The 27,672-nt window shown below is 34.9% G+C and overlaps 4 protein-coding genes across 7 annotated transcripts; 3 read left to right on the top strand and 1 right to left on the bottom strand.

The window, feature by feature from the left end:
* Positions 1–599: 599 nt before the first annotated feature.
* On the top strand, positions 600–8,564 carry LOC120632710 (probable alpha-glucosidase Os06g0675700). 4 transcript variants are annotated; one of them, XM_039902685.1, is made up of 8 exons: positions 600–780; positions 879–1,112; positions 1,192–1,326; positions 1,812–2,745; positions 4,263–4,470; positions 5,698–6,027; positions 6,551–7,321; positions 7,991–8,564. In XM_039902685.1, exons 3-8 carry the CDS (start codon positions 1,251–1,253, stop codon positions 8,354–8,356), a joined length of 2,685 nt encoding a protein of 894 aa, XP_039758619.1. In that variant the 5' UTR covers positions 600–780; positions 879–1,112; positions 1,192–1,250; the 3' UTR covers positions 8,357–8,564. The 4 variants fall into 4 exon arrangements, with proteins under 4 accessions (XP_039758619.1, XP_039758621.1, XP_039758618.1 ...); XM_039902687.1 differs by lacking the exon at positions 879–1,112 and having other exon boundaries at positions 762–780; XM_039902684.1 differs by lacking the exons at positions 600–780; positions 879–1,112 and adding an exon at positions 792–853.
* A 4,350-nt stretch (positions 8,565–12,914) lies between these two features.
* On the top strand, positions 12,915–14,077 carry LOC120632810 (ribose-phosphate pyrophosphokinase 2-like). The gene has a single exon (XM_039902825.1). The coding sequence runs from the start codon at positions 12,965–12,967 to the stop codon at positions 13,997–13,999; it is 1,035 nt and encodes a 344-aa protein (XP_039758759.1). The 5' UTR covers positions 12,915–12,964; the 3' UTR covers positions 14,000–14,077.
* A 3,996-nt stretch (positions 14,078–18,073) lies between these two features.
* On the bottom strand, positions 18,074–18,923 carry LOC120632869 (protein unc-13 homolog C-like). Its single transcript, XM_039902908.1, has one exon. The coding sequence runs from the start codon at positions 18,921–18,923 to the stop codon at positions 18,174–18,176; it is 750 nt and encodes a 249-aa protein (XP_039758842.1). The 3' UTR covers positions 18,074–18,173.
* A 1,477-nt stretch (positions 18,924–20,400) lies between these two features.
* Positions 20,401–26,369, top strand: LOC120632597 (glutathione S-transferase 1-like). The gene is made up of 6 exons (XM_039902524.1): positions 20,401–20,718; positions 21,650–21,797; positions 21,970–22,028; positions 22,930–23,077; positions 24,437–24,630; positions 26,023–26,369. The coding sequence occupies exons 2-6, from the start codon at positions 21,657–21,659 to the stop codon at positions 26,165–26,167; spliced, it is 687 nt and encodes a 228-aa protein (XP_039758458.1). The 5' UTR covers positions 20,401–20,718; positions 21,650–21,656; the 3' UTR covers positions 26,168–26,369.
* Positions 26,370–27,672: the final 1,303 nt, after the last annotated feature.

The raw sequence follows: 27,672 nt of genomic DNA, 5'->3' as shown, positions 1-27,672 counted from the left end.
TGTTTCTCCTAGATAAAAGGTAGAGCTAAAAGCAATTTTTTTAATAATTTGCAAAATTTTGGCAGGCTATACCCAGATATAGCCATCCGGTCCTGCATAAGTTACAAATAAACAAAAAAACAATATACTACGATGATACAAACATCGTCATCTAGTCTCAAAGTAAACGTAGCTTGTGTTATGGGTACTAAAACGGCTGATGAATATATTTTTATGAATAATGTACATAAATTATTTATAAGATACAGATAAACACCCAGACGCTGATAAACATTTATGTTCATCAGACAAACATTTTCCAGTAGTGGGAATCGAACCCACAGCCTTGGACTCAGAAAGCCGCCGATCAACCGTCATATCATTTACTACATCTGTCATTGCATTTACAATAATAAAACGGACATCTAATTTTCTTACTTACTACATTACATTTTATTTATTCTCTGATTAATGTAATGACACTCAGTTATTTTTAATACTTTAAACTACAAAGTAAAAAGCAACGTAAAATCCCAGCGCTCTTTTTAAGCGGTACAAATTATAGAATTAACAATAATGCAGTGATAAGAGACTATAATTGTTGATTGCGTGTACGAAAACAAAGTGTTTGGTTGTTTGCGCAACGATTTAAATTCAATTTCTCTCATTAATACAATAAAATACAATACAAAAGTTAAGTGTAGAGTTCATAAAATAAAAAGCTAAGGTGTTATTTACTGAAAAGTGATAAAAGTTTTTAAATGATCTTAGAAAAAAAACTAAAATATGTATTAATCTGTGGTGAATAATTGTTTACATAATATACTGGATACTGAATATTTTTTTCAATTGCATTCCTGATTTAAATTCTGTGGTAATCTTTACACTTATTTTTTTAGCATATTTATCAGCGTAATTTTTATCACAATTTTGAATCATGAATAATAGCAGACAGGTATATAAAGTTTGCACGCACCACGCTGAGCCGATGGGGATTGGTGGGCTATTAATAAATAATTAACTAGGCGTGCCTGTGGCTTCGTTCACCTTTGTTTTGGCTTTTTCAATATACCGCGGGATATAGTTTTTCAGGGAAGAAAAGTATCCTATGTCATTCTCCTTAATATCTCTGTGTAAGTTATAGATAGGTGTAGCGGTTTCATTAAAGATACATTATTATTACTTTTATATATTTCTATTATTACGTTTCAGATAGGAGCACCTACGTGTTACTAAGGTAGAAGTTATAAGAAAAAAGCTGAACAAACAATATGATACCTCATATTAACGATTCAAAAGAGGAGTTCGTTGACTCCGAAGTGTTTTATCCTTACGAAAAACTAAACAGTAAGTATTTGCTTAAAAAAGAAAATTTATTTTTTATTTATTAACAGTCAGTACCTACTTCCGAACTTAAAATATAATTTCATGAATCAATATTGGGTCGTAATTAAAATATTTATTTTATTGAAAGATTCGTACCTCAAAGTTCTATTTATGGAGACCTAGAATCCTATCATTTATTATTTATTAATTCTGAGGGTTCCGTAACCAGGGAGTAAAACGGGACCCTATTACTAAGACTCCGCTGTCCATCGTATCTTTGTCTGTCCGTCTATCACCTGGCTGTATCTTTTGAACCGTGAAAGTCAGACAGTGGAAATTTTAACAGATAATGTATTTCTATTGCCTCTATAACAACAAATGCTAAAGAACATAGCTACCGTACAACTTTCCTATCAAAAAGAAACCCTATTAAATCTTAAGTGTACATCTTCTAATATTAGCTAAATCACTTTTAATATTAACTGATTTCAACATTTATGTTACAGATATAAAATGGTACGACCGGATTTTATTGAACCAACCTCTAAAAATCACAATAGTATTTATAATATTAGGAATAGCAGTTCCTTTGCTTTTATATCACTTTTACTTCTTCACGGCCCTGAATATACCACCGTCCGACGGATTCTCCATTGGTTCCTGCCTAATCCCCAGAGAAACTAGACTCGCTTGTGGCGTTGGACAGATGCCCGAAGAGGAATGTCACCATCAATGCTGTTACGACCGCAACTTGCACATGTGCTTTCATCGGATTCCTTCAAGATTTTCCTACATAATAGATCAGCCTTGGAGTGATGATATTGTATTGCATCCGAGAATAGCTACAGTGCCGTTTTCAAACCAAAATAGCATACCGCAAGTGAGACTGTCTATCGACGAAGAGTCAGCTACACACTTGGCTATAACGTTCTACAATTCTCGAAACACATCCTTTCCCAGCAAACGTTTAAGTGACAAGGAATATTCCTATGAAGTTGGTACACCTGAGATTAATATAGCTGTCAACGCATCACAAGGTACAATCTTCAATACTGTCGGAGGACCATTGATTGCATCAGATAATATTTGGGAGATCGCTTTCAAATTGACAAACGAAACCATGTACGGTTTAGGCGAGATACCTTTAAAGAAGAACACAACTAAAATAATATACAGCAACGATGGAGATATGAGTTCTATCCCATTAATATTCGCCAAAATAAATACATCTTTTCATGGACTATTGATTGATGTAAATGAGCCAACAGAGATTTTGGTACACCCTGGCGGGCAGATCGTTGTGCGCAGTATAACAAATTACGGCTTGAAATTTCATTTGTTTGTCGGTCCAGAGCCAAAGGGGATTATGGAAGACGTGATGATAATAATAGGCCATCATAAACAACTGGAATATTGGATGCTGGGGATTCATGTCTGTAGGTATGTTTTTAAACATATTTAAGAGTATTTTCAACTGCTGACGACCTCCTAAGCTCAGATATGAGCGCTATGGTTTTAAGTAGCAGGTCCCGGTTTGATCCCCGTTCTATTCTTATTTCATATTTTCTTAATTCTGTCTGGTCTTGTCTGGTGGAAGTTGTGGCTAGTTGCCGATAGCGATTTAGCGTCCCGGTACGATGTCGCGTAGACACCGATTAGAGGTATGGGTTTAATATAACTACCATACCCCTAATAGGCTAGCCGGTGATATTGCACTGTAGTGGAATGAAACCACTACAAGCCAGCCCTTGACTCAGGGCTTTGGCTCAGACAAGGTCGGAATTCTATCTACATTTTCTTAATCTATACTTATAATAAAACTGTAACTGGAAGATTTCTGTACATTTAAAATATTTTGAAAATTTTGACTGGGGTATAATATACTTTATAATCGATACTGCGTCCAAAACAGATTCTTGTTTAATTTTCGTCTGACTGTCTATCTGTCTGTCTGTCTGTCTGTCTGTCTGTCCGGGCATCAAGTGAAAACTACTGAACGGATTTAAATAAAATTTGGTATAGTGGTAGCTGATATCCCGGGTCAACATATAGGATACTTTTTATCCCGATAAACAATAAGTTTCCTCCGGGATATAGGATGAAATTTTTTATCAATTTTGCACCGATTTTAAACATTCTTTTTTTATTTGACCGTGTGTACTACTAAGCAGGTATTGTCTAATTTTAATGAAAATCTGATAAATATTGTTGGAGATCAAGGACATTCTTCACACAGCAAGTCGCAAGGCATATGGGACAACGATCGAATGCATGCGTACCATCCTACTAATATTATAAATGCGAAAGTTTGTGAGAGTAGATATTTGGATGGATGGATGTATGTATGGATGGATGTTTGTTACGCTTTAACGCCACAAGGAATGAACCGATTTGGCTAAAATTTGGCAAAGATACAATATAGTCTGGCATAGCTCATAGGCTTCGTTTTATCCCGGAAAAGCAAACAGCTTCTACAGGATCGCTATTTTTTCGCTATTTTTTCTCCATCTGTGTTTCAAAATCCGCGCAACGGAGTTTTAGACTGACGTGGTTTTTTGGATAGGCATAAAATTGACGTGTTTTTTTTAAGTCGACTTATTCGCGGTCGAAGTCGCGGGTCCGCTAGTAGGGAATAAAGTTGTAGGTTTAGTTTAAGTTTATGTCGTAATCAACCACGCTGGCCCAGGGATTAGCGAACTTCACACGCCCTTGAGAACTTTATGGAGAAATAAAACTAACTAAAAATAAAAACACAAAGTGCATCTCTGTCTCCATTAACCTAAGGATCAGGTGTCCTGTAATTACACTGGCAACGACGCCCTTTATACCGGAACACAGCATTACAACAATACTGCTTAGAGGCAGAAATATGCATGGTGGTAGAACTTCCTCTGACGAGCCCTGTAACAAAAAGCTCTACTAACACTAACACAACTTTACTTACTTTTTTTTTCCAGTGAAGTCCCAGATATGGATCTGGACAACTTCATATCAAACGCTACAAGGAACCAATTACCATTCGATAGTCATTGTGGACACGGTCCTATAGTATTCAACATTGATCAATGCAAGTCAAGCAATATTAGCAATATTGATATAGTAAACAGTGGTGCCAATATTGTCAGAGAAGCTGGTAAAAAATTTGTGCCATACGTATCTCCTTACGTAAGTAGTCTATATATACTCGTAATGTAAACTTTATCACATCGAAATAAGGCTCATAACCTAATATAATAGACACGCGTGTTTTATTTAACATTACCGCACTTGTGTTTTATTTATGATGACCCGCTTAAGTTAAGTTTGTACCCTACTGCAAGTTATATGTATGAAGATGGACTATTTGTAATTTATTTATTTATTTTTATTTATACTCTTTATTTGCACACAAATAAAAATACAAAAAAAGAATAAAAGAAAACACAGACAGAAGAGGTATACAAAAGGCGGCCTTATCGCTTTGTAGCGATCTCTTCCAGGCAACCTTAGGATAAGGAAAACAAAAGGATAACATACTGCAGGTTGCGCATATTAAAAAAAAATACATACTAATAACTACATACTAATACTTAAACTAGATTACACAAATAAAATAATACATAATAAATTAAATATTAAAAAATTATATATTATATTAATTTAACCGGGTAGTGCAGATTTTTTTTTTGTAATACCAACAAAGAGTTTTTATGTGACAAAAAAAGTACTGGGCAACTAAATATTATAGAAAATTTATAAAACATAGAAATAAATAATGTTTTCCTTTTTTTTTCAAACGGTGTTCATATTCAAGTTACATCGATACTAGTATGTACTAATTCTAAACAGCTATGATGAACTTGAGAAATACTTTCGTCAGTTGCCAAAAATATTTCTTTGTAAATTATTCAGATAAGACTTCATTTTCTTCCATAACTAAGTTAAAAAACTGTACATTACATTCTCCAGATTTTCAACACGTACCGACAACAATAACACTTTTGCACGAGATTACGCAATTAGTATTATTAAAACAGTACTTCATTAAGCATTAAAGTCCTAAGTACGTAAGTAAGTAAATATCCTAGTGATTAAAGTTTCTGCCTCTGTTTCGAAGGGACCGAGTTCGATCTCACGCACTCATCTTTAACTCTTCGGAGCTATGTGTGTGCGTATATTTTAAGCAATAAAAGCATCACTGACTTGAAACATTTGAACAGTGATGGAATACATTGAAACCGGCATGCCTGAGAGTCTACACAACGTTCTCAAATCATCAACGTTCTACCAAACTCGGCCAGCGTGAGGAACAACGGCCTTAACCCTCCTCATACTGAGTTGAGACCCTCTGTAGTAGAAATAATGGCGACTAAGCATTTAAGTGTGGATGTTAATCTAATTTAAATTTAACAGATACGTTACTTCGAGGAAGAATCTAATGAAACGTTGACTGAAGAAGGAAATAATACGACTGCTCAAAGAAAAGATAAAGAAGGTTGTCAAATTATACGTACATATGAAGATATTATGTATCGTCGACCAAATACACTCGAAATATATAGAGGTGCCATTAACGATATCGAAGTTATATACCCAAATTATAATGAAGCACCTGACGCATTTATTGATAACTTATGGGCTTACGATCAATTTAATGGTGTGGTACTACAAAACAATTGGCCATTAGATAACTTAGAGAAACAAATGAATGAAACTGCTTTATATTTGCCATATTTTAGTGAGGTATTTAAAAATGTATTATTTATACTAATTAACTACTTATTTGCGCTAAGGACACTTGATGAATCTTTTCGTTCAAAATGCTGCGCCTCAAATCAAAGTAGAACAGTGCACGTTGCCAGTAATGACTTACAGCTATAAAGCATGGCAGTTAGTACCCATGCTTTTAACTTGACAAGAAAACTCAAGTCAATCAGTAAGCGCTGGACAGAGATTATCTTTACATGATCAAATCATACATAAGGAGATCCAAAAATAACCAAATTATAAAGTCATTATATTATAATATGGTCGGGAATATAGTTGGGAAAACCAATGGAAGCTAGCACTACCCGTCTGGCATCACCAACAAATAAGTTGCAGAGAACCGCTGGAATCAAGCGACCAGCGAATTCCAATTTGAGTACCTTGTGCACTCGAATTGGAACTCTCTATAAAAGAGCTATGTCCAGCAGTGGTTATCGAAGTTTGATATCATGTTAATATTGATGTAAATATTTATCGTCTATATTTTTTAATATTACAGAACTTTGAAAACGCATTTGCAAATACACCGCAATGGAACTTATCACTTGTTAATGACAACGAATTATATCTGTTCAAACATAACACATACGGTAATGACTTTGCCAAAGCTTTTGCCAAAAAAGATAATTCAACACCAATCTGGTCAAGTAGTCTATGGATGAATGGCGGTTTCGCAATAAACAGACAAAATATTGATGCATCTTGGACAAATCTGCATCGAGAACTAATAGCGGCAGCTCTTGGAGGAATTTCTGGTCACTGGCTTTGGTCAAGTCCGATTTGTGGAGACACTGAGAACTTTAACCACACAACCCAATCAAACCTCTGTGTTAAATGGTATTTGGCAGCCACTTACTTCCCAATGATAAAAATACATTCCAGGAAATATATGAGATATCCAACAGCATTTAATGGAACACATAGAAGTATTATCATTGAAGCATTAAATCGCAGACTTGGCTTATTACCTTACTTTTATACTACACTTCAAGAAGGTCCGTTGCTAAGACCGATGTTTTATCAGTTCCCATTATCTGAAGCATTGCATGATATTGATACACAGTTTAGTGTAGGAGACAGCCTATTGGTAGTTCCAAACTTAACACCTTTTCAAAGTCATGTACATATGTGGTTGCCCCCTGGAACATGGTACGAACTTTGGAGTGGCCTTAAACTAGAAGCAAATGAAGGAGACCCTATTACTATGATGACAGCTGAAGCCGACTTCCTTACGTTTATTAAAGGTGGCTCGATACTAATTTATCAAAAGGTAAGTCTATCTTCGATAATCCATATAAGATTGAGATGCTTATTTCTGCTTACTAGCGACTTGTCTTTTTAAACAACAATTTAATTGCCATATGTTTACATCCTGAAAATAAGAAGTATAATTCTGATAAAAAATATCTATGTCTGTCTGTTTCAAGCCAGACTAAACCTGACAAATTGGATTTTTTTTTTTCCTTTACAACGCATACTGTTATTACAAAGAAAACGTCGTGGTTATTTTATTTATAATACCATAAAAATATTATTTGTAAAAAAAATTACAAGAAATAGTTCCTCCGTAAATGCCCTTACCAGGAAAAGGCTTTTTATACTTCGATTTGGAATAAATCGCTAATGTAGGAAAATGATTGTTTGGATATCAAAAATGGGTAGGTACCTATTCTAAATCATATATAATATGATTTAGTGTTTGACGATTTTACATCATAACTCCGTCAAATATTAACTGATTTAAATATTTTTTTTGTAATGGATAGGTTATTCCATTAGTTTAGGTGTGCCCAAATTGTGTAAACATCGTTGACCCAACTATGCCTAAATTACTAAATCAGAGAGAGAGTCAAATTAAACTTTAGGTAATACCTGTAGTACCGCCACGGTAATAGAATAAATAATATAAAGATAGCTAATATTAATGATATTTTTTTAGGAAGCACAATCGACTGCTGAAAGTACACAATTCCTCACGCCGTTCTCAGTTATCATCGCTTTGGAGTGTACCACAGACAACGAAACGTCTGTATGCCAAGCATCAGGAAAGCAGTTTATTACAAAGAATATGAGTTTGGTATTCGTGGCCAACGATACAAACATGACCATAACTGCTGATGGAAAAGACTTTGATCCAATATGCGATATCGGGAGCGGATTTTGGGCATACGACATCCAGTTTATAAACATCTACGGCATGGACGAAGAAATGAACAACTATGATAACTATAGACAACTGAACACCTTCGTCGATTTATGCCATTTAGAAACTGATGAAGAAATTGTTGTTAATTTATTATCCTAGATTCTATTACCTTTTTGTAAGTTTTCATGTAAGCTAACGTGACATCGACGAGACCGTAAATCTTTAATTTTTTTTAAAATAATAACAAATGCCAAAAATGAACATCCTCATACAAATTCGACGGATTTACTTAAACTTCAAAGTTTTTTCTGGGCGCTTTATTCGTCTTTGATTTATAGAACCGTGAGAATATAAGAGCCTTAAAAAAAGCAACCATGTTTTCTTTTCGTATAATATGCTAATGCGCATAATACTCATTCCATGTTATCTATGTATAAAATTTATTATGAACCATAGCGGTCTTCGAAAATAAATAAAATAGGAGTACTTTTTGCTAAATTCAGAATTATAAAATAAAAGACGTAATACTAAAAATAACAATTTTTTACAACAGACAGCCGTCCGTCATTTTGTCCTGGCTAAACTGCGAAAGTGCTGGATCGATTTTGACAGTCAGGTTTCTAGTCCGGAGAAGTAACTTAATACTAAACTTTATTGCATGGAGAACTGCGCACTGGCAATTTATGGAATGGGTGTACCAAATATCGCACTACCCGTCCTACAAAAAACCACTCTTCCGTAGAACTGGCTTACGACGCGATAATGATTGATTATACATAAAAATAATGTACTACATGTTTAAAGTAATCGTGATTATCTACAAAAGAATCCGCGAGGCTATAAGTCTAACTGTTATGGTTAAGTCACAATAACTGTTTTTTTATAATTTTTCTTTCAAAACACGGGTATAATCGTATGATGTTGACATTCCTATAATAATATTAATCCTTATCCAAATACATAGTTTTATAAATATTAATTTTGATTATATACCTCCAAATCCCTTTTTAAATTATTCAAATTGAACCTAATCGCTTAGAAGTTGCGACGAGTATAGAAACGCAAAAAGCAAGAAAAATGCAGCGGGCGGCCCGGCCGCGAATAACGAGTGAGCTAGTATACTATATAAATAGCAGTAGCCGCGTTCTTCGTCCGCGTTAATTACGGTTTTTTTTAAACCCGGTTGTTTTCCTGGAATAAAAACAAGTCTATGTTATTTTCCTTTCTTTCAATTAACCCTATGCCATCAATCTGTTTGTTTGGTGGCTCGGTTAGGGCGTGAAGGAAGGACTAAATAACTCTCAAATAAAACACTTTGGCATATTTCTTAGGATTTTTATTAGAATTTTTAAGCTATACTATTTTAAGCTACTTTAACAATGAATTTAGTCAAATAAAAGAAATTCCAATACATACATAGAACGTCACGTGCGCAAGTATTGGATTCCTCTAAGATTAAAATGGTAAACGACATTTTCGAGTGAGTTCGAAAGCCTCAGGGATATTCACCTTGTAATTGAACCCTTTTGAATAGCCGCAGTTTAGCAATCGTACAATGTATCGGTATATAAATGACAAATCATCCTGGAAATATGGGAATTTATAATTTCAGAATTTATCTCTTGTCAGGTCTGGATCCTTCGGCTGTGCCTACTTACTTACCCTTACCAACAGAGACATGCCGCGAAGCGATTTAGCGATATTGGTTACTAACCCATTCCGCTAAAATATTTATTTCATGATCCGAATGAATTCAAACTACTACAACGAGAAAGTTTATGAAAACGAATGCTAAGTAAATTTTAAGCCAACCCGGTATAAGAAAGTGTGTTAATAATAAATTTATTATAACCTCACCTCAGAATTCCCTAAATTATAATAATATTGTACTTATTTGAATTTCAATACAGAAAGTAGTATCAAACACGTGTTCTATTTTTAAATATTAATAAATAATCAAGAGAAGAGCAGAAGCGGTTGCTGCGATAAATCTTTTACCCAACTGTACGATTGATAAATAATCTGTGGTAAGGCTTCTGTCAATAATCGTTTTAGCTTGCACAATAGGATGTAGCTGACAGAACTCTACGAGTGTTAATGGATTCATCCCAATCCACTTGTAGGTACGAACACCTAATAAACTGTCTGAAAATACTGGTAAGGTATCCATTGGCTGGCCCATCCCAGATTCCATTGGATAGCAACACCATGGACTACGGGTTTCTTCCTATATTCGCCAAGAAATGCCAATATTTAGACGTTATTATGCCAAACGTTCAACCAAACGATCTACACGTGCAGCCTGTGGGTGGCGTATACGCAGAGGGCTTACAATGACCTACTTATGCAATATAATAATGCAGGATTCCTCACGATGTTTTCTTCGATGGCAGCAGCGTCTTACAGGTAGTCTATTATTAGACTAGTTTTATTATTTATTTTTAATCCGCTAAAGGTTAACCCTTGACTGTAATCTACAACCATATTCATGACTGAGTTTAATGATAGTGGCTATCATTAAACTCACAAATGTCCGTCTTTATTTGTCATTGTACAACTCACGATTGTATAAAAAAATTAATACTGAAAAGTAAATAAATAAATATACTACGCCAATACACACATCGCCATCTAGCTCCAAAATAAGCGTAGCTCGTGTTATGGGTACTAAGATGACTGATGAATATTTTTTATGAATAATAACACATACATTAATACGTATAACATACATATCACATCATACATACACACATACGTTCATCACACTAACATTTTCAAAAAGTTTTTGTGATGAACGGGAACAAATGGGAATCGAACCCACGGACTTGGACTCAGAAAGCAGGGCCAATAGGCCGTTGAATCGTCGAGAGTTTCTGCCGCGACGGTCTGAGGGTTAACGTGTGTATATACGTAATACGGATCACAACCCAGGACGTGTTGGAATCCTAAGAGTGTATTTTCTGTAAAAGAATTTAAAGTACCTACCGGCCCGTTAGAAAATTGACGTTGTCAGCCCCCTGCCTCGGAGATCACCATAAGCTAACTTGTGACAATAGTCGTTTACTACCCACCAAACCGCATTGGAGCAGCACGGTGGTTTGTGCTCTAAAACCGTCTCTCCTATGCGAATGAAGTTCTGTGCCCAGCACTGGGACGTTAATGGACTGCGGATGATGATATTGTCAGTCTTATACAAACGGTACTAAAGTTAGTGACTTGTGTGTTTGTACGAAAATTAATCTACATGTAAAACTCATCATTTATGGCAACAAGGACAATTTAATTGCTTAAAACGCACATAACTCCGAAAAGTTAAGGGTCAGGGATCGAACTCGGTCCCCCTTAAAGGGAAGCCGAAGTTTAACCACTGCTAAGATCTATTTAATTGTCTGATAATAATAAAGATAGAGCTGAGCAAAAATAAGAATCAGAAAGAACGCTAAGCGATATGGAAGTTATTACACAGGCGGGTGACGCGACTCGGTGGGTCAGGGTATATTCTGTAGAATAGAGCATGAAAGTTTTCATAGGAAAATAAATCACAAATCGTAAGTGGACAAAGTCACAAGAAACCGCTATTCTTAGCTAATATTCGTATTGAAATAATTTCCGAAATTTGGGAAAATTTACAATTAATGCATCAAACAGTAATTAGTTCAAATGTTTATTTTAGTGCTTAATTGCGATTAAATATGAATATCAATTTGTATAATATGATGTAACACTGTTTGCCTTTAACGTTATTCGTTTTTAGAATTCCGTATTTAATACTGAAAAAATGTAAACCTTATGGGATCACTTTGCTTCACAATCTTATAACCTAATATTGGCATATAAAGATGACTTTACACAAAATTGACTAACAATAAAAAGTCGAAAATAATTGTTTTAAAATCCATATTTTTAAATACGCCGTTTTGTAAAAAATATGAGCCAAACGTACCCAAACTGAAAAGTTTAACTATATTAATTTAGCTTCTAGCTTCTGCCCGCGACTTCGTCTGCGTGGACTTCAGAATTGGATCTAAAGCTTCAATTTTCCCTCGGGAACTACTGAAGGCATCGGGATAAAAGATAGCCTTTGCTCTTTTCCATGTTAAAGGCTACATGCATGCCAAATTTCACCCAATTCCGTTCAGCCGTTTTTGAGTGGTTGAATTACAAACATCCACACTCTTACATTTATAATACTAGTAGGATTAAGTAGGTATCACAAGAACCACAGTGGGCTTACAACTGTGATAATCTAGTAGTAGTTTAAATACGTAAGAGAATAATAAAACTAGACTATAATTAGAGTATATAGATTCGTCATATTTTTTTCTACTTCCTCTAACTATATAACGAGACGAACTATTATTTTCGGCTTATTTTAAGGAAAATAATCGTTACCAATAATAACTTACATGCAATTTACATTAATTAAGCAACTAAATATCTTACTAAAAGGACGGATAGTAACAAAGGCTATTTCTTATCCATGTAAAACAAACGACTTCCACCGTATTAATAAAAGCTGACGTAGGACGCGGGCAACGGCTAGTCGTTAATAAAATTGTATATTGTTGTTGTATGTACAAAAATACGGAACCCTAACACTGACGAGTAATACTCGGATTTGCCCGACTTTTTTGATAACGAACCATTGCGGTGATGCCGTATATGCCGACCCGACCTCAACTTGAACTCCGATAAATGTGTTTATAGCAAATAACTCATTTACTATCAAGATCAATAAAACATTTTAACTCTCTACTTACATCAGTCATGCCAATGACATTAGACGAAGATTACGAAAACGTAGCAGTGGGAAATCAGAAATTAACAAATAAGGAACCTTCAAGAATGCCGAACATCAAAGTATTTAGCGGTAGCTCACACCCAGATCTTGCGAAACTTATCGTAGGCAGACTTGGTCTTGACCTAGGAAGAGCTACATTAAAGAAGTTTAGCAATAAGGAAACCAATGTTGAAATTGGAGAGTCAGTAAGAGGTGAAGATGTGTATATCGTGCAAAGTGGATGTGGTGAAATCAATGATAATCTTATGGAACTTCTGATTATGATAAACGCTTGCAAAATTGCATCGGCATCTCGTGTTACAGCAGTTATACCTTCTTTTCCATACTCCAGACAAGATAAAAAAGAGAAAAGTCGTGCACCGATCACTGCTAAGCTTCTTGCTAATCTGATATCAGTAGCTGGGGCCGATCACGTTATAACGATAGATTTACACGCGTCTCAAATCCAAGGTTTCTTCAATATACCTGTGGATAATTTATACGCTGAACCCGCTATCACCAAGTGGATTAAAGATAATATTCCAGAATGGGAGAGCAGCGTTATGGTTTCACCAGATGCAGGTGGTGTGAAGCGAATGACCTCCATCGCAGATAGACTTGATATTGATTTCGCAATCATCCACAAAGAAAGGCAAAGGGCAAATGTAGAAGATTCAACGGTTTTAGTAGGCGATGTGAAAAACAGGACGGCAATTATGGTTGACGATCTAGCTGACACTTGTGATACGATAGTAAAAGGAGCAGAAAAGTTACTTGAAGCCGGTGCTAATAAAATATACGCTATACTTACTCATGGGGTACTCGCAGGTAATGCCATAGACAAAATAAACAATTCGTGCCTGGAAGCGTTTGTTGTAACGAATACGATACCACAGGATAAAAACATGAAAATGTGCCCGAAATTGCAGACTATGGATATATCAGTAATGCTAGCAGAAGCTATAAGAAGGACCCACTACGCTGAGTCCGTTTCATACTTATTCAACAATGTACCTTACTGATTATTATTCTCTGATTATAGTGGGGACGAATGACTATATTCTAAGTTACTAAAATAAAAAATATTTTTTTTATACGCAGGTTAGCAGTTTTCTTTCCATTCCTGTATCCGTGAGCTTATAAGATATTAAGTCAATGCCCTGTGTAGTCACAACCAATCGTGTCACACGTTGTGATTTTTTTCTCATCGAGTCACACTCTCCCTCCCTTGGGTGGGGGCCACTGACCTCTATTAAGTATACTAAAGAGAGGTCAGTGGTGTGAGCAGAAAAAAAAATCTAATTTGTTGCTCTGTCGAGTTTTCTTTATCGTTTTTTGGACATTTTCTTCTTTAGGTTTTCTTTTAAATAAAGTTGCGATTTGAAGTTGTTAACGTAGTGTTTGTATCCTCTTTGGTTTCATAGGTTTTATTTTTAGCCGAAATTGGCAAGCAGAAGCGAACTGGTTTTACCTATTTAGGAAAATATTATCTATTCAAAACTGAGGAAAATTTTATTTTTAAGAGGCGCTTCATAGGTTTCGCATACAGCCGTATGCCAAAGGGGATCGTCGCGGCCTTGGGTGTGGCTCGTCAACATCAGTGTAGTATTTGTGTCAAAATAAACTTATAATATTTGTATATATAAAGAATAAACGTATTAATAAGCCGAATTGCATCAAAGCATTAGTATTATTTGCGGTGAAGATGGTGACTGACGCCGAATTACTTCAACTCGAAGGCTTTCCATTAATCATTGCGTCACGAACTGATGGATTGAGCGCGCAATTTAACGTATAAATGTTTTCACAAACACGGACATATATTAAAATTATACATCGTGTATTGTTTTATTTTTTGAAAACGAAAACGTAATCCAAATGGAATAGCATTGGATTTATTTTTAAAGTCCACAGAATTTGTATGAAAGGGGGTTGTTATTTGATAAAACATACGTTAACTTTAGCTTTGCTGTCTGAGATGATGTGGTAGCTCTCTACCACATTATCTCAGACAGCGAAGCTCTTCCAAACTTTGTGTTAATAGGTACTGCTAATGTTAGGTAATGTTATACAGCCGAATGGCGCAGTGGGCAATGACCCTGCTTTCTGAGTCCAAGGCTGTGGGTTCGATTCCCACAACTGGAAAATGTTTATATGATGAACATGAATGTTTTTCGTTGTTTGGGTTTTATTATGTATAGTATATTATATTCATAAAAAATATTCATCAGGCCAAGTGTGCAATGTCGAGTATATTTATGTATTTTTTATTATTATTTCCCTATGTAGATCTCAATAATTATAACAAAAATGCAATAAATGTATAAAAAAACGAAGGTAGGTAATGTACCTACAGCAATGTCCGTAGTGTTTGTTAAATATTTTTGCAATATTAAGTAATAGATTTTGCGGAGAAGCGAGCTGACGATTCTCTTTCGCCCGCTGTGACCAAGTGTTGGTATCTTCACCGGCAGAACGGGTCGTGTAGTACGGGTGCGTTACCTAAGATGATTAGTGATCAATTTTCTCGCTCAATGAATGTTGCCAGCCAGCATGACCTCAGCAACTTTGTTATTATGAAAATCAACAAAGCATTACGCAACCTTAGGGTTAGGGGTTTGTTTGCGAAACAACAAAGAAGTTGATTACGTCACGAACTGCTGTGTAAAATTATCTAAACAACGAACTAGCTAATAACTAAGTATAGTAAAGGGTAACCGACGTTGTTTTAGGTTCTCTGTCGCTGCGCACCACTGTTTTAACAACGTCAGAAGTTGTATCCTAGAGTTCGACGACATCGACAACACGTCGTATTGAAGAGAAGCAGGCGTTACTTTGCGGAAATCCATGATATATTATGAAAATTAAGCTTAATTTGCTATGGTCCGCAAAAAGCAGGAGAATCTGTATGGTGTAATTTATTTATTTATTTATTTATTTATTATTTATGTACCATAAATTGTGATTGTGAACATAAGATACATGAAGTGTACAAAGGAAAGCTTATCTCTATAAGAGATCTCTTCCAGCTACCCCAGGATGTGAGTAAGACGATTTAATTGTGGTATAGGTCAAATAAAGGTACAATATATTTCATAACTACTAAGTATATTTAATATATCTAAATAATAACAAAATTCTACATACTAATACAATAACATTCGAATATACTATATATACAAAATACATAAAAATAATATAATAAATATTTATATAATATAAATATAAATATATATCTATAATAAGTAAACAGTGATAAATATACTATAAATATACTATGACAACGATAGATAATGCTCCTTTACATTGTGTTTAAAAGAGTGCACCGATCGGCAGTGTCTAATATGTTCTGGTAGTAAGTTCCAAAGGTGTGTAGCGTGGACGGAGAAAGATTTCTGGAAGAAAATAGTATTATATGAGGGGACATCAAGAGGATTTTTTGACACGCAAGACCGCAAGGGTCTCGTAGGCGGAAGACATAGCTTTATACGCTCACACAAATATCCAGGAGAAGAAGAATTATATAGGATGTTGTAAAGGACAGTTAAAATATGCACATTCCGGCGAAAACGAATTGGCAGCCACTTTAATTGACGACGAAAATCAGAAACGTGATCGAATTTGCGCAATCCGAAGATAAAGCGAATGCACAAATTCTGAAGTCTTTCAAGTTTGTCAAGTAGCTCTTCAGTGGCATCCAAATAGCAGACGTCGGCGTAATCAAGTATTGGTAGCAATAAAGATTGGGCCAACATAATTTTGGTATGAAGCGGAAGAAAATTCTGCAGCCTCCTCAATGAGTGAACGACATAGTGCATACGTTTACTTACCTGGTTTATATGAGCTGACCAAGTTAAATTACTGTCAATTATAAGTCCTAGATTTTTTGAAGTGCACGAATACACAATTGGTATACCGTTATAAGAAATCGGAGGCAAATCATTAAAAGTCACACGACTCCTTAGCTGTCTACTACCAATGATCATAGCCTGTGACTTATTAGGGTTAACTAATAGGCCGAACGATTCGGCCCAGTCTTTAATTGCATTCAGATCCTCGTTAATAGCAAAAATTGCAGCGTCCAGATCCGTTAAAGTTGCATGCCTATAAAGCTGCAAATCATCAGCGTAAAGATGGTAGTGAGAAGTAAGAATTTTTGTAATTTCGTTAATGAAGACTGTGAAAAGAAGAGGAGAAAGCACGCCACCTTGAGGAACACCAGCGGAGAGGTCAGCCCAGTCAGAAAATGCCTCTTCCGTGCGAATTCTCTGCTGGCGTCCATGAAGATAAGAGTGAAACCAGTTAATCACAGAAGGCGATATGTTAAGAGAGCGAAGAATACCAAGGAGTATATCAAAGTCCACTGAGTTAAACGCATTACTAAAATCCAACAACGTAATAACAGTAAGCTGTTTGTTGTCCATAGCAAACCGAATGTCGTCAGTGACTTTAAGTAGTGCAGTAACTGTACTATGGGAAGGACGGAAACCTGATTGAAAGGGACTTAAAAGATTATTAGTGAAAAGGAAAGAAGACAGTTGTATAAATACAGCATTATCAATGACTTTTGAAAGTATAGGTAGAATTGAAATAGGCCGAAACTGTGAAAAAGAATTTGGATTAGGAGATTTTGGTAAAGGAATGACATGAGCCATTTTCCAGTCAGTAGGGAAGATCTCATAGGCCAGGGAGAAATTTAGAATGTGGGAGATTATAGGCACTATATGATCCACCACAAGAACTAACATGTCACGGCTCAGGCCATCGCTTCCAATAGCTTTAGTTGAGATAGAAAGAATGCTCTTCTTAACGACGCTCTCTGTGATTTCATGGAAACTAAAAGATTCGCACAAAGATGGGGTGAAATTGGATAATTTCTGTAGAGTTAAATTTTTTTTTGAATCAGAAAGCGTAACAGGAGGAGTAGAAAAATGAGTATTTAGTGCATTTAGGTCAAATGGAATATTAGACGTGTTTCGAGATTTACCCACACCTAAGGACAGCGACACTGACAACCAATTGTGGAACAATGTCAGAGTAAACTATTTTTATAAAAGTGGCAACAACAATTAAACTAACACTATAATTAATTAAAATACCGTCAAAATCATAGTCAATACAAAAAAGTGGATGCCGATGCCTAGTGGCGATAACCCGGCTGAGTTAAAATATCACTAACAATCACAGGCAAAAACTTCACTTAGCCAATGTTTTAACATTACGACGCACTCTTGTGGTCTTCTGTTCCTGTGAAGATTGCAGAACAGAGGGATATTTAACTCTCAGCAAGTCCAGCTCCGACATGGAAACGATTTTCGCCCGAGTTTTATCTGGCAACGCTATAATGATGGTGCCATCAGCAGTCCAGCAACTTCTCAAGCCGAAGTGTTTCCTGGCAGAGATGAATACTTCTTGCCTCGGCTTAGTTAGAAACTCTGAAATCGTTATACCTGAACCCTTAAGAGCCGTCTTAGAGATCCACACAGCATTTCTGCTCTTTAAACCAGTAAATCGAACAAGAATGGGCCTGGGCTTATCTTTCTTCATGCCTAAACGATGACAAACATCAACACACATGTGATCCACACTGGTTAACTTTAATTGGTCTCTGAGTATAGAGATTATCTTGTTATCCAACTGCTCGCTGTTGTCTTCAGGGATGCCATGAAATAGAAGAATCTTTCTGCGTGAGTCCGCTTCATGGTTGTCAAACCCCAGCAGAAGGAGCTTCAATTGCTGTTGCAGCATTGATAGAGAGTTGCATACCATGGACTTAAAATCAGCATAGTCGGCGGCCAATGAAGCAAGATCATTGAAATTGTTCACATTACCAGTGGGTTTTGCTCCAGATTGTTGTGCTAGTGCTTTGTCAAAACGGTTCATTCTCTCTTCAACCATTTTTGCAATGTCATCCATGCCTTTTGCTAGTTGACTGTGTAAATCCATTATTATTGTTATTTGATGTTAAAAGTGAGGGGAAATAATTGTGCCGAATGATGCAGGTAATTATTAAAGCATTTAGAGGTGAAATAAGTGTTTAATTACTGTAAAAATACTTAAAAATGCTTAAAAACAGAGGACACTAATACTTTAGATGTTTACTATTCAACCTACCCACACCGAAAAAACTTTCATTTATATACTTTCATTTATAATTTCTTCAATCCTTATATCCTTACACACCGGATTTCCGGCACTGTGCAATGTTACAATGTACTTAACAATTATTCATTGTAAGGTCACGTCTCCTGAGGATGCTCCGGTTTCGGAGCGAAACGTGCGTAGTTGGTACATTGCTGGGGATCTGTTTGGTGTGGAGTATAAGGATTGAAGAAATTCTAAATTACGGTTCGATAACAAAATAAGATTAAAACTGGATGACTCATAATCTACGCTTTAACCTGTTTATAGTTGTAAAAGTAGTATATCCTTCCGACGTAATTTATCCGTCTAAAAGTAGTGCTATCCTTATCTATAGGGAGAGTTGTAAAAGGGAAAGCCATACTTTAAAACCTGTCAATTTTATTTAAAATTGTTACCACTGTGTTCTGGCCCTCTATTCGATATCAGCTTCTTTTACTTTTTCTGTATGTAAAAAGTAAACTTAAAAATCGGGAAGCTTTAGGCCTATTCAGTATCTCAGTAATATGATATTAAGTTGGAACCCTGACAAACTGTAATTTTTTTACTTCTTATCCTTATTTTACGTTCCGTAACCTTAATTCCCAATAGAGATGCAGTTTCTACTTTCTATTGCTTCATCTGGGGTTACCATATTAATAATATTTACATATTAATTTTATTGATTAGATAGTTATATGTAGATGGGCACATTTTATAGTTTCTAACGTTATTCTATTCGCCGACTCAGAGATACTGAATAGATGATGAGATGCTGGTCATTGCTCTTGGAGTTCCCGTTCATTATTTTCTGTAATAACTGGTCTGTCGTTTACTTTTTTCGTCTGCTAAGGCTATCTACGTAGTTAGTTAGACCTGCTAAAATCATAAATAATGTTTTAAATAAACTTTTAATAACTTATTTTCTGTGATAACTGATCTGTGGTTTACCGATATTAATTACGCTCTCTGTGATTTACGTTTAGGTATTATCTGTGGGCGTTATTTTATATCTATAGACTTTTTATTTTATTGTTTTTAGAGATAGCTCAAAAGAGATACCTAATCTTATTTATTTTGTAGATAAGAAACTTTTTTCGTCTGCTAAGGCTATCTAGGTAGTAAGTTAGACCTGCTAAAATCATAAATAATTTTTAAATAAACTTTTAATAACTTATTTTCTGTGATAACTGATCTGTGGTTTACCGATATTAATTACGCTCTCTGTGGTTTACGTTTATTATCTGTAGGTATAATTTTATATCTAGACTTTTTTAAAGATACTTGGTAGGTGTACCTACTACAAATGTTTCATATTATTGTTTTTATAGATAGCTCAAATAAGATACCTAATCTTATTTATTTTGTAGATAAGAAACTATTTTCGTCTGCTATGGCTATCTAGGTAGTTACTAACTACCTGACCAGTTAAAATCATAAATAACTTTTAAATAATTATAATTAAGTAGGTCCGTACCACAACAAACCATTATTTTCTAAGTAATCTAGACCTAGATTCTACTATAAATTCAATAATGTAAAGGTTCATACATACTTGCCTAGCGCCTACCTAAATACCTTCTATTGAAATAATCATTTGGTGCAAAGGTCGAGAAAGTTGGTGAGTGTATTAATTTGATGTTGTCATCTTTTTAAGTGAAGTAACTTTTAGGTTTTAAAGGTAGATAACATTAAACTTAATGAAATTTATGTACGTGATATATTAATTCTTAGATTTACTACTACATACCTACCGTTACGTATTTAATATAGGTACCTACTTAGATTTTACGGTAGTATTTTTACCAGAAGAGAAAGTAGAGTGGGGGTTTCTTTGGCAATTTCGAAATATAATTTAGTAGCCACTTTCTGTACCTTAAGAAACTCAATAATAAGTAAAAGCTTGTAGTAAAGTATGATCGGTATTTTTTTTGTAATAAGATTTAGCTAAATCGCTAAGATACTGCGTGACATTCTTGGGATGAATATACCTACTTAACTATCATACCTCTAACAAGTTAGCCCGCTACCAGCTCAAGACTGCATCATCGCTTATGAAGTGAGATTGTAGTAGGGCTAACTTGTACTAGACTAAAAAAACATAAGCTATTACGGCAGTCTGCAGTAGGCACGATGACAGTAGCAAAGAATCACAAAAACATTGAATGGTATTTTTTTTTAATAAATAAAACTGCAAAATCTAGCTATCCGCCATGACAAGTGAAACGCTGATTTCAAAATTGTGACGTTACGTCTATATGAACATAATATTGTACCGTGAACTTCGAGTGTCTGCGAATATCAAGTATTTTGTGATTTCAAGCTATCACTTGCTAAGTTTTTTCTTATGGAACAAGGAATTAATAAGTCCCCGTTTTGCCTATGACGGCACCTGCGCGGCCATGACAACTAGCGTTTTCAAAAGTATTCTTTTTTTTTTATAATTTTCAACACCAATATGATATAGTCTATACTTCCGAACATCATAGGGCAGTTTATCAAAATAAGTCGTCGATCTTAATACCTTTACTTAATTAATACTTACTTCCCAGCTTAGCAATGCCACTCACGTTGTACAAAATAGACGCAAGTCCGCCGGCCCGCGCTGTAATGATGGTCGCTGATATCCTTAGAGTAAATTATGTCGCATATGATATTAATCCGCTTATGCGAGAGCAAGACACGCCGGAAATGACGAAGGTAAACATTTGTCTCCTCTGTACTTCTTTAATAATATAGGTCCTAAGATATACTTAATATTCGGTTAGTATAGTTCAAATATCACTGTATTAGCAATTCTTGTAGACAAAATTAAACTGTGCGAAGATCACTTCGGGTTTATTTGGTGTGTTTAACAAACTTGCAATTTCAGAAAAATCCAATGCGAACTGTTCCTTATATAGAAGAAGATGGATTTTGTTTAGGAGACAGGTAAGTTTTAATTTATTGTTATGGAGAACATATAGCATGTTTTCTTACATCGAGTTCTACAATTATTAAAATTATACTTACAAAGTTTACAATTTAGTTAAAACCTATTTAAAAAGTATTATTTATAGTTAGGTAATGTTGGTGCTAATTGATCGTTAAGGCCTAGTAAGACTTTTTTAAGCGCCATCTAGTAGCGTCATTTCACACTAGGCACTCTTGACTAGGCTTGGTTTACGAATACCATTAAATAAGGTTGAAATCTTATTAATAATACCTAATTAAAAAAATTAACCTATAGTTTTCTAATTGTGACAAAATTATTAAAATCGGTTCAGTGTTTTTCGATTACAAATAAACAAACCACGTAGCCCTAATTATAATATTAAGTATAGATGACACTGATAAAAAATATTTATGACGTGAAAGTTTATTCTTCTTCTGCTTTTTTTTGGCTTTTAGGTGTGCCAAATCTGCACGTTGTATTTCACCAATGTCACGTATACTTGGAAGATCACAAAGCTGATTGTCAAATAATAGACATTATATAAAAATAGCACATACTTTTGATGAATCTTAGTATTCCAAGTATAAACTTTATAATATGTTTTAATGTGATTAAGTAACGTTAAGAAATAAATCAAAATTAGAATAAACTTTTTAAGCCGATAACAACATATGGTTTTATCCCGGGGCTGCATAATATATAAATAAGGGTAGTAGCGGGGGTATAAAATAAAAACAAAGCGCTTGAAAAAGAAATATTGCATATTATATGTTATTACTTTTATATGAGAAACATTGGTTTAAAATTGCAGCTCGGTAACCCTTTATTGTTACAAATGGCTCCCAAGGGCTCCCAAGTTACAATGTTTTTTGTGACAGCAACGTTCATCTATTTCAGTCACGCCATTATGTTGTATCTGTTTGATAAATACGCCACGGCCGAACACTGGCACCTCTACCCGACGGACAAGAGGAAAAGGGCGACGATTAATCAGAGGTTATTCTTTGATTGCGGCGTTTTATTTCAAAGGCTCAGGTCTGTTATGGTAAGTTATAATTTTTATACCGTTCTCATTTTCTCCAGTAATTCTGTTTCCGTACGTCAATAGCCTGATTATTGTTCCACATATACCTTGAAGTCATTAAGTCCTAGTACAATATATTGAATGCTAAAATAAATTATTATCGTCATTATCATTATCATTATCTTCATCACTTCTTATAAGACTGCTATATGGAGCTAAAGCCCACTACGCTTCCAATATGGGATGGCCGGATTAGGAAACTGCTCTGCGAGCCATAAAGGAAAATTGAAGTTAAATTCGATCCTCCGATGTCGGTGTAAGAAATATAACATATAAATAAATTTGTAATTACTTTATTACCTACGATGGCTCGGTGACGGTGACGCATACCTAATATTTATACAAATACATATATATCATATTTAAATTATACTACACCTGGTGGTAAGTGATGCCGTCGTAGCGGGTAAAACTGTTATAGAGTATGCCAGTTATATTAAACCTAAATCGATTAGCACATCTTTGTTTTTTTTATATTTGCGTTGAGGGTTTATTTGTTACCATTTACATAAATCAGAACGTTTTTTTTTCGCTCCTTTTTAGATAGATAGATAAAGTCTTTTGCACAAATTAAAAGTGTATATCACAAGAAATAACAAAACAATAAAAATATATACATAAGATGCGCAAAAATGTAAGATGTGCCTTTTTAATTACTAGATATATATTTTTTTACAATAATTACTCTATTTCTAATATATTATTCCTTATCGAGAAATATCTGATACGTATTTTATCACTTTCAGGCATGATGCAGTGATGTCAAAAATTGTTTTACATATTCTTAATATTATCCTGTAATTTGTAAATACACGTTTTTGATTCGGTTTATGCACTAAAATCAGTCACAAATTAGATTCTTAGATATAACGTAAAAAATTAATAGACCTTGCTAAGCTCTGCGGAGATTTTTTTTTTTTTAATATATTCACAAGTGCTTGACTGCCATTACACCTGATGGTAAGTGATGATGCAGCCTAAGATAAAGCGCGCTTGCCTAGAAGATGCCCATTCACTCTTGATTTGAAGTTACCCAGATCATAGGTGGGAGGGCATCCAAATCTGGTGCGGATTAGAAAGGAAGAAGCAAAACGCACCATACGTGTTGATGGTATTTCAAAAACGTAACGGTGCAGATTCTTTCGAAACCTGGTGAGAGAGGGAGATAAATAAATAATAAATAAATAAATATACTACGACAATACACACATCGCCATCAAGCCCCAAAGTAAGCGTAGCTTAATGGTTTAACCAAATCGAATAGCTCCTGATATGTTTGTTTTCGTCGTGGTTTTTTACTGAAGGTATCCGGTTTTGCAGGCACCTTCTTACACAGGAAGGCTGACGGAATTATCCAAATCAATGAAAAGGAATATAGACGACGCGTATAGAATGCTTGAGGCTTACTTGTCAGATACTTTATTTTTAGCTGACGAAGTCGTCACATTGGCTGACTTAAGCGCCATCACTACTATGTCGTCATTGCATGGGTTACATCCTATAGATGAGAAAAGGTTTGTGTGTATTTTTTTTTAAATAATAAACTGAATTCTGTAGGTAGGTGAGTTTATTACTGCCTAGAGAAAACACATAATTAAAAAAAATCTCTCGTCTCTGTTTTTTGTGATCTGAGCGTTTTGTTGAAAAATGTCGAAAATCGCCTTACTTCTGACCATTTTACAAATTTGTATGATTACAAATTTGCTAATTTATAAAAAAAAAAATTTGGTTGTTTAGATTTTTGAAATGGTAGCCTATAAAATTTTAATATTGTTTGATTTTATTAGATCATAATCATAAAAAATAACTAAATTATTATTAAATCCTTGATTGCACACACAAAAACAAAATACAATGAGAAACACAATAGATAAAAATAAAAAAACTAGTATAGTTGTGCAAAGGCAGTCTTAACGCTAAAGCGATCTCTATTATTGCAATTCAATAAAAAAAATACTTTTAATTTTTCTTGAAAAACCGACCGAATATTTGTTTTAGCAACTAAAAAGTAAATAAATATTTGTATAAATCAAGCTATGTGCTACAACTAGCTTCCTGTCGCGAAAAAATATACAGCTTCTAAAAGCTTTGATAGTAGGTAAACGTCCTCGTAACTACGTATGTGGATACATGTGGATTGTACTTATATATATATAGTTCGCCTGCGCGCGATACGACAGTACTCGGTGCGTCTCTGCTTGTGAAACACGGTGTATCAATTATATATTAGTCACATTAACATCTTTTGTTTCGAGTACTCCCTGTGACACCACAGGGTACCTAAGGAATTACCGGTACCCTCAACACATATAATGAATACGTTTGTTGAACTCTTTTGAGTATACAGTTGTGATGTTGATGGGTATTTACTTAAACAATGCATATTTATGCGATGGTAGATATTGCCTAGAAGAATCCTAACCTTTCATTTCCATTACGATTTAGCTCCTGACTGGAATCTCACCTGCACGGCTAGCATTGGCAGGAGACAATTATATCCCCGGGGAAAGGATAAAAATTTATCTTCTCCCACAGCTTTATGCATGCATATTACGCACAAGTGAAAATAATATCCAAATAATATATGTGTAATTATAAACGGGGGTAAACTTCTACGGGGTAAAAACGGAGGTAAAAGCTAAAGCAGTGCTTTAGCAGGTGGACACGTTTATTATATCCCTTGTCAGGGGATATAATAGGGGGATATCATTTTTGTCTCCTGCCGGTGCTAGCCCTGCAAGTGGTAAGTGATGAATGATGACGTCAAACCTGGTAGCGGGCTTACCTGTGGCAGTTATATTAAACTTCTTCCCCAAAATAGTCGGGTATCTTGTTTTATATTCCCTCCCGTTAACAAAAAAAAATAACATTATTTCCCATACATAACCAATTGCTTATTTTTTCAGGTATCCAAATGTAAATCGATGGTACAATAATATGTCCGAGCTAGAAATTTGCAAGAGGATAAACGCCCCTGGCGCGGAGGCACATGTAGCGAGCTTAAAAGCTTTCATGGCGGTTACAAGATCGAACCTTAATTCTAAGTTGTAGCCTCAATCCACAGAATTAAGAACACACAGAAACCGTGTACACGACTTATATTCAATCATCAAAAACCACTCCACTTCAGTGATTTTTCTCGAACATGCGGTTAGTCACTTAATTCCAAGTAGCAGTTGATAGTAATTATTTACCTTTAATGTTAAATAAAATAAATAAATAAATATACTCCGACAATACACACATCGCCATGTAGCCCCAAAGTAAGCGTAGCTTGTTAGAAGTGAATAGAATAATTTTTTTTATTGTTTTAACTGTGTACATTTTTGTAAGTGGGAATAGTTCCAACCGTTTGTTCTAAACATTTACTATAAAATGATGAAATGGGAAAGTTTGTGAGCAAAATTCCGCGTGCGGGGGAGTTTTCATTGTTTTTGGACACAATGCACTACATGCAATAATGGATGAATGAGGGTTCTTTTTGTTCTTTATTCTGTGCGTCAAACCAAACTCCTTGGCGCAGTGGTGCGCGCTGTGGTTTTATAAGTGGAGGTTCCGGGTTCGATCACCGGCGCGGGCTATTTAGAAATGTATAACTTCCGAATTTTCTCTTGTCTGGTGGGAGGCTTTAGCCGCAGCTATTTACTGACAAAGACTTAACACCTATACAATCATGATATTAAAATTCGCGCGCAAACAGCTAGTGAATAAAAAATAAATATGGTTTTAATTTACAAAGTTACAAATTAAACAAACGAGTGGTTTCTGAACTTTGGATATTGTTTTCATCACAAAAAAGGTTCTCAGATTTTTGAATGTATGACTGATAGTAGGTAAAGTAATACTATAGACATCGCCTTAATCAATATGCCTTCGATTTACGCTATGCCTAGGGTTAGTGAAAACGGGCATAACTGTTGTTGCCACTGTCTGCCATATTGTTTTTGTGACGTCACCAGTGAAAGGCACTCTTGCACAAGTGAGGCAAATATCACCTCATTCAATACATAGGATAAACCCCTCCACATAGTAAACCTAATGCTTAGTGTGAAGATTTTTTTGGTTATGACTTGTAACAAGACTTTTTTTATTATAATTTTGCTATAGCAATGTGTTTTGATGTTATTTTTGTAATACAAATTAATTTATAAATTCTATAACATACAAAGAATTTGTTTTTTGTTGGAGTTTTGTTTTATTTTCGTATCACCATCAGGATGAATCCATTATAGGCTCACACTACTGCGCAAAGCCTTCTTCTCTCATTTAGTTTTTTAATCTAGAGTTATTCATAGAAAAAAAAACCATAAAACTGACTAAATTATCCGCTTTCACGCTATGTTATGCTCGATATGCATAGACATCTATACTTTTAATAAAACTGTAACTGGAAGATTTCGATACATTTACAAGTGCCCTCCGGGAAATGGGATAAATGTGAGTGTTTGTGTGTGATGTTTTCACTTATGAACATAGTGACTCATGCGGAAGGTTTTAGTATATTTTATTATGATTTTCTGGACAGTGGCTGAAATATAACGATGTCTGTTAAAAAG

Source organism: Pararge aegeria, chromosome 20, assembly GCF_905163445.1.
Source record: "Pararge aegeria chromosome 20, ilParAegt1.1, whole genome shotgun sequence".
Classification (NCBI taxonomy): domain Eukaryota; kingdom Metazoa; phylum Arthropoda; class Insecta; order Lepidoptera; family Nymphalidae; genus Pararge; species Pararge aegeria.
The sequence above is the reverse complement of the archived record's forward strand: the minus strand, read 5'-3'. Positions and strand labels throughout refer to the sequence as shown.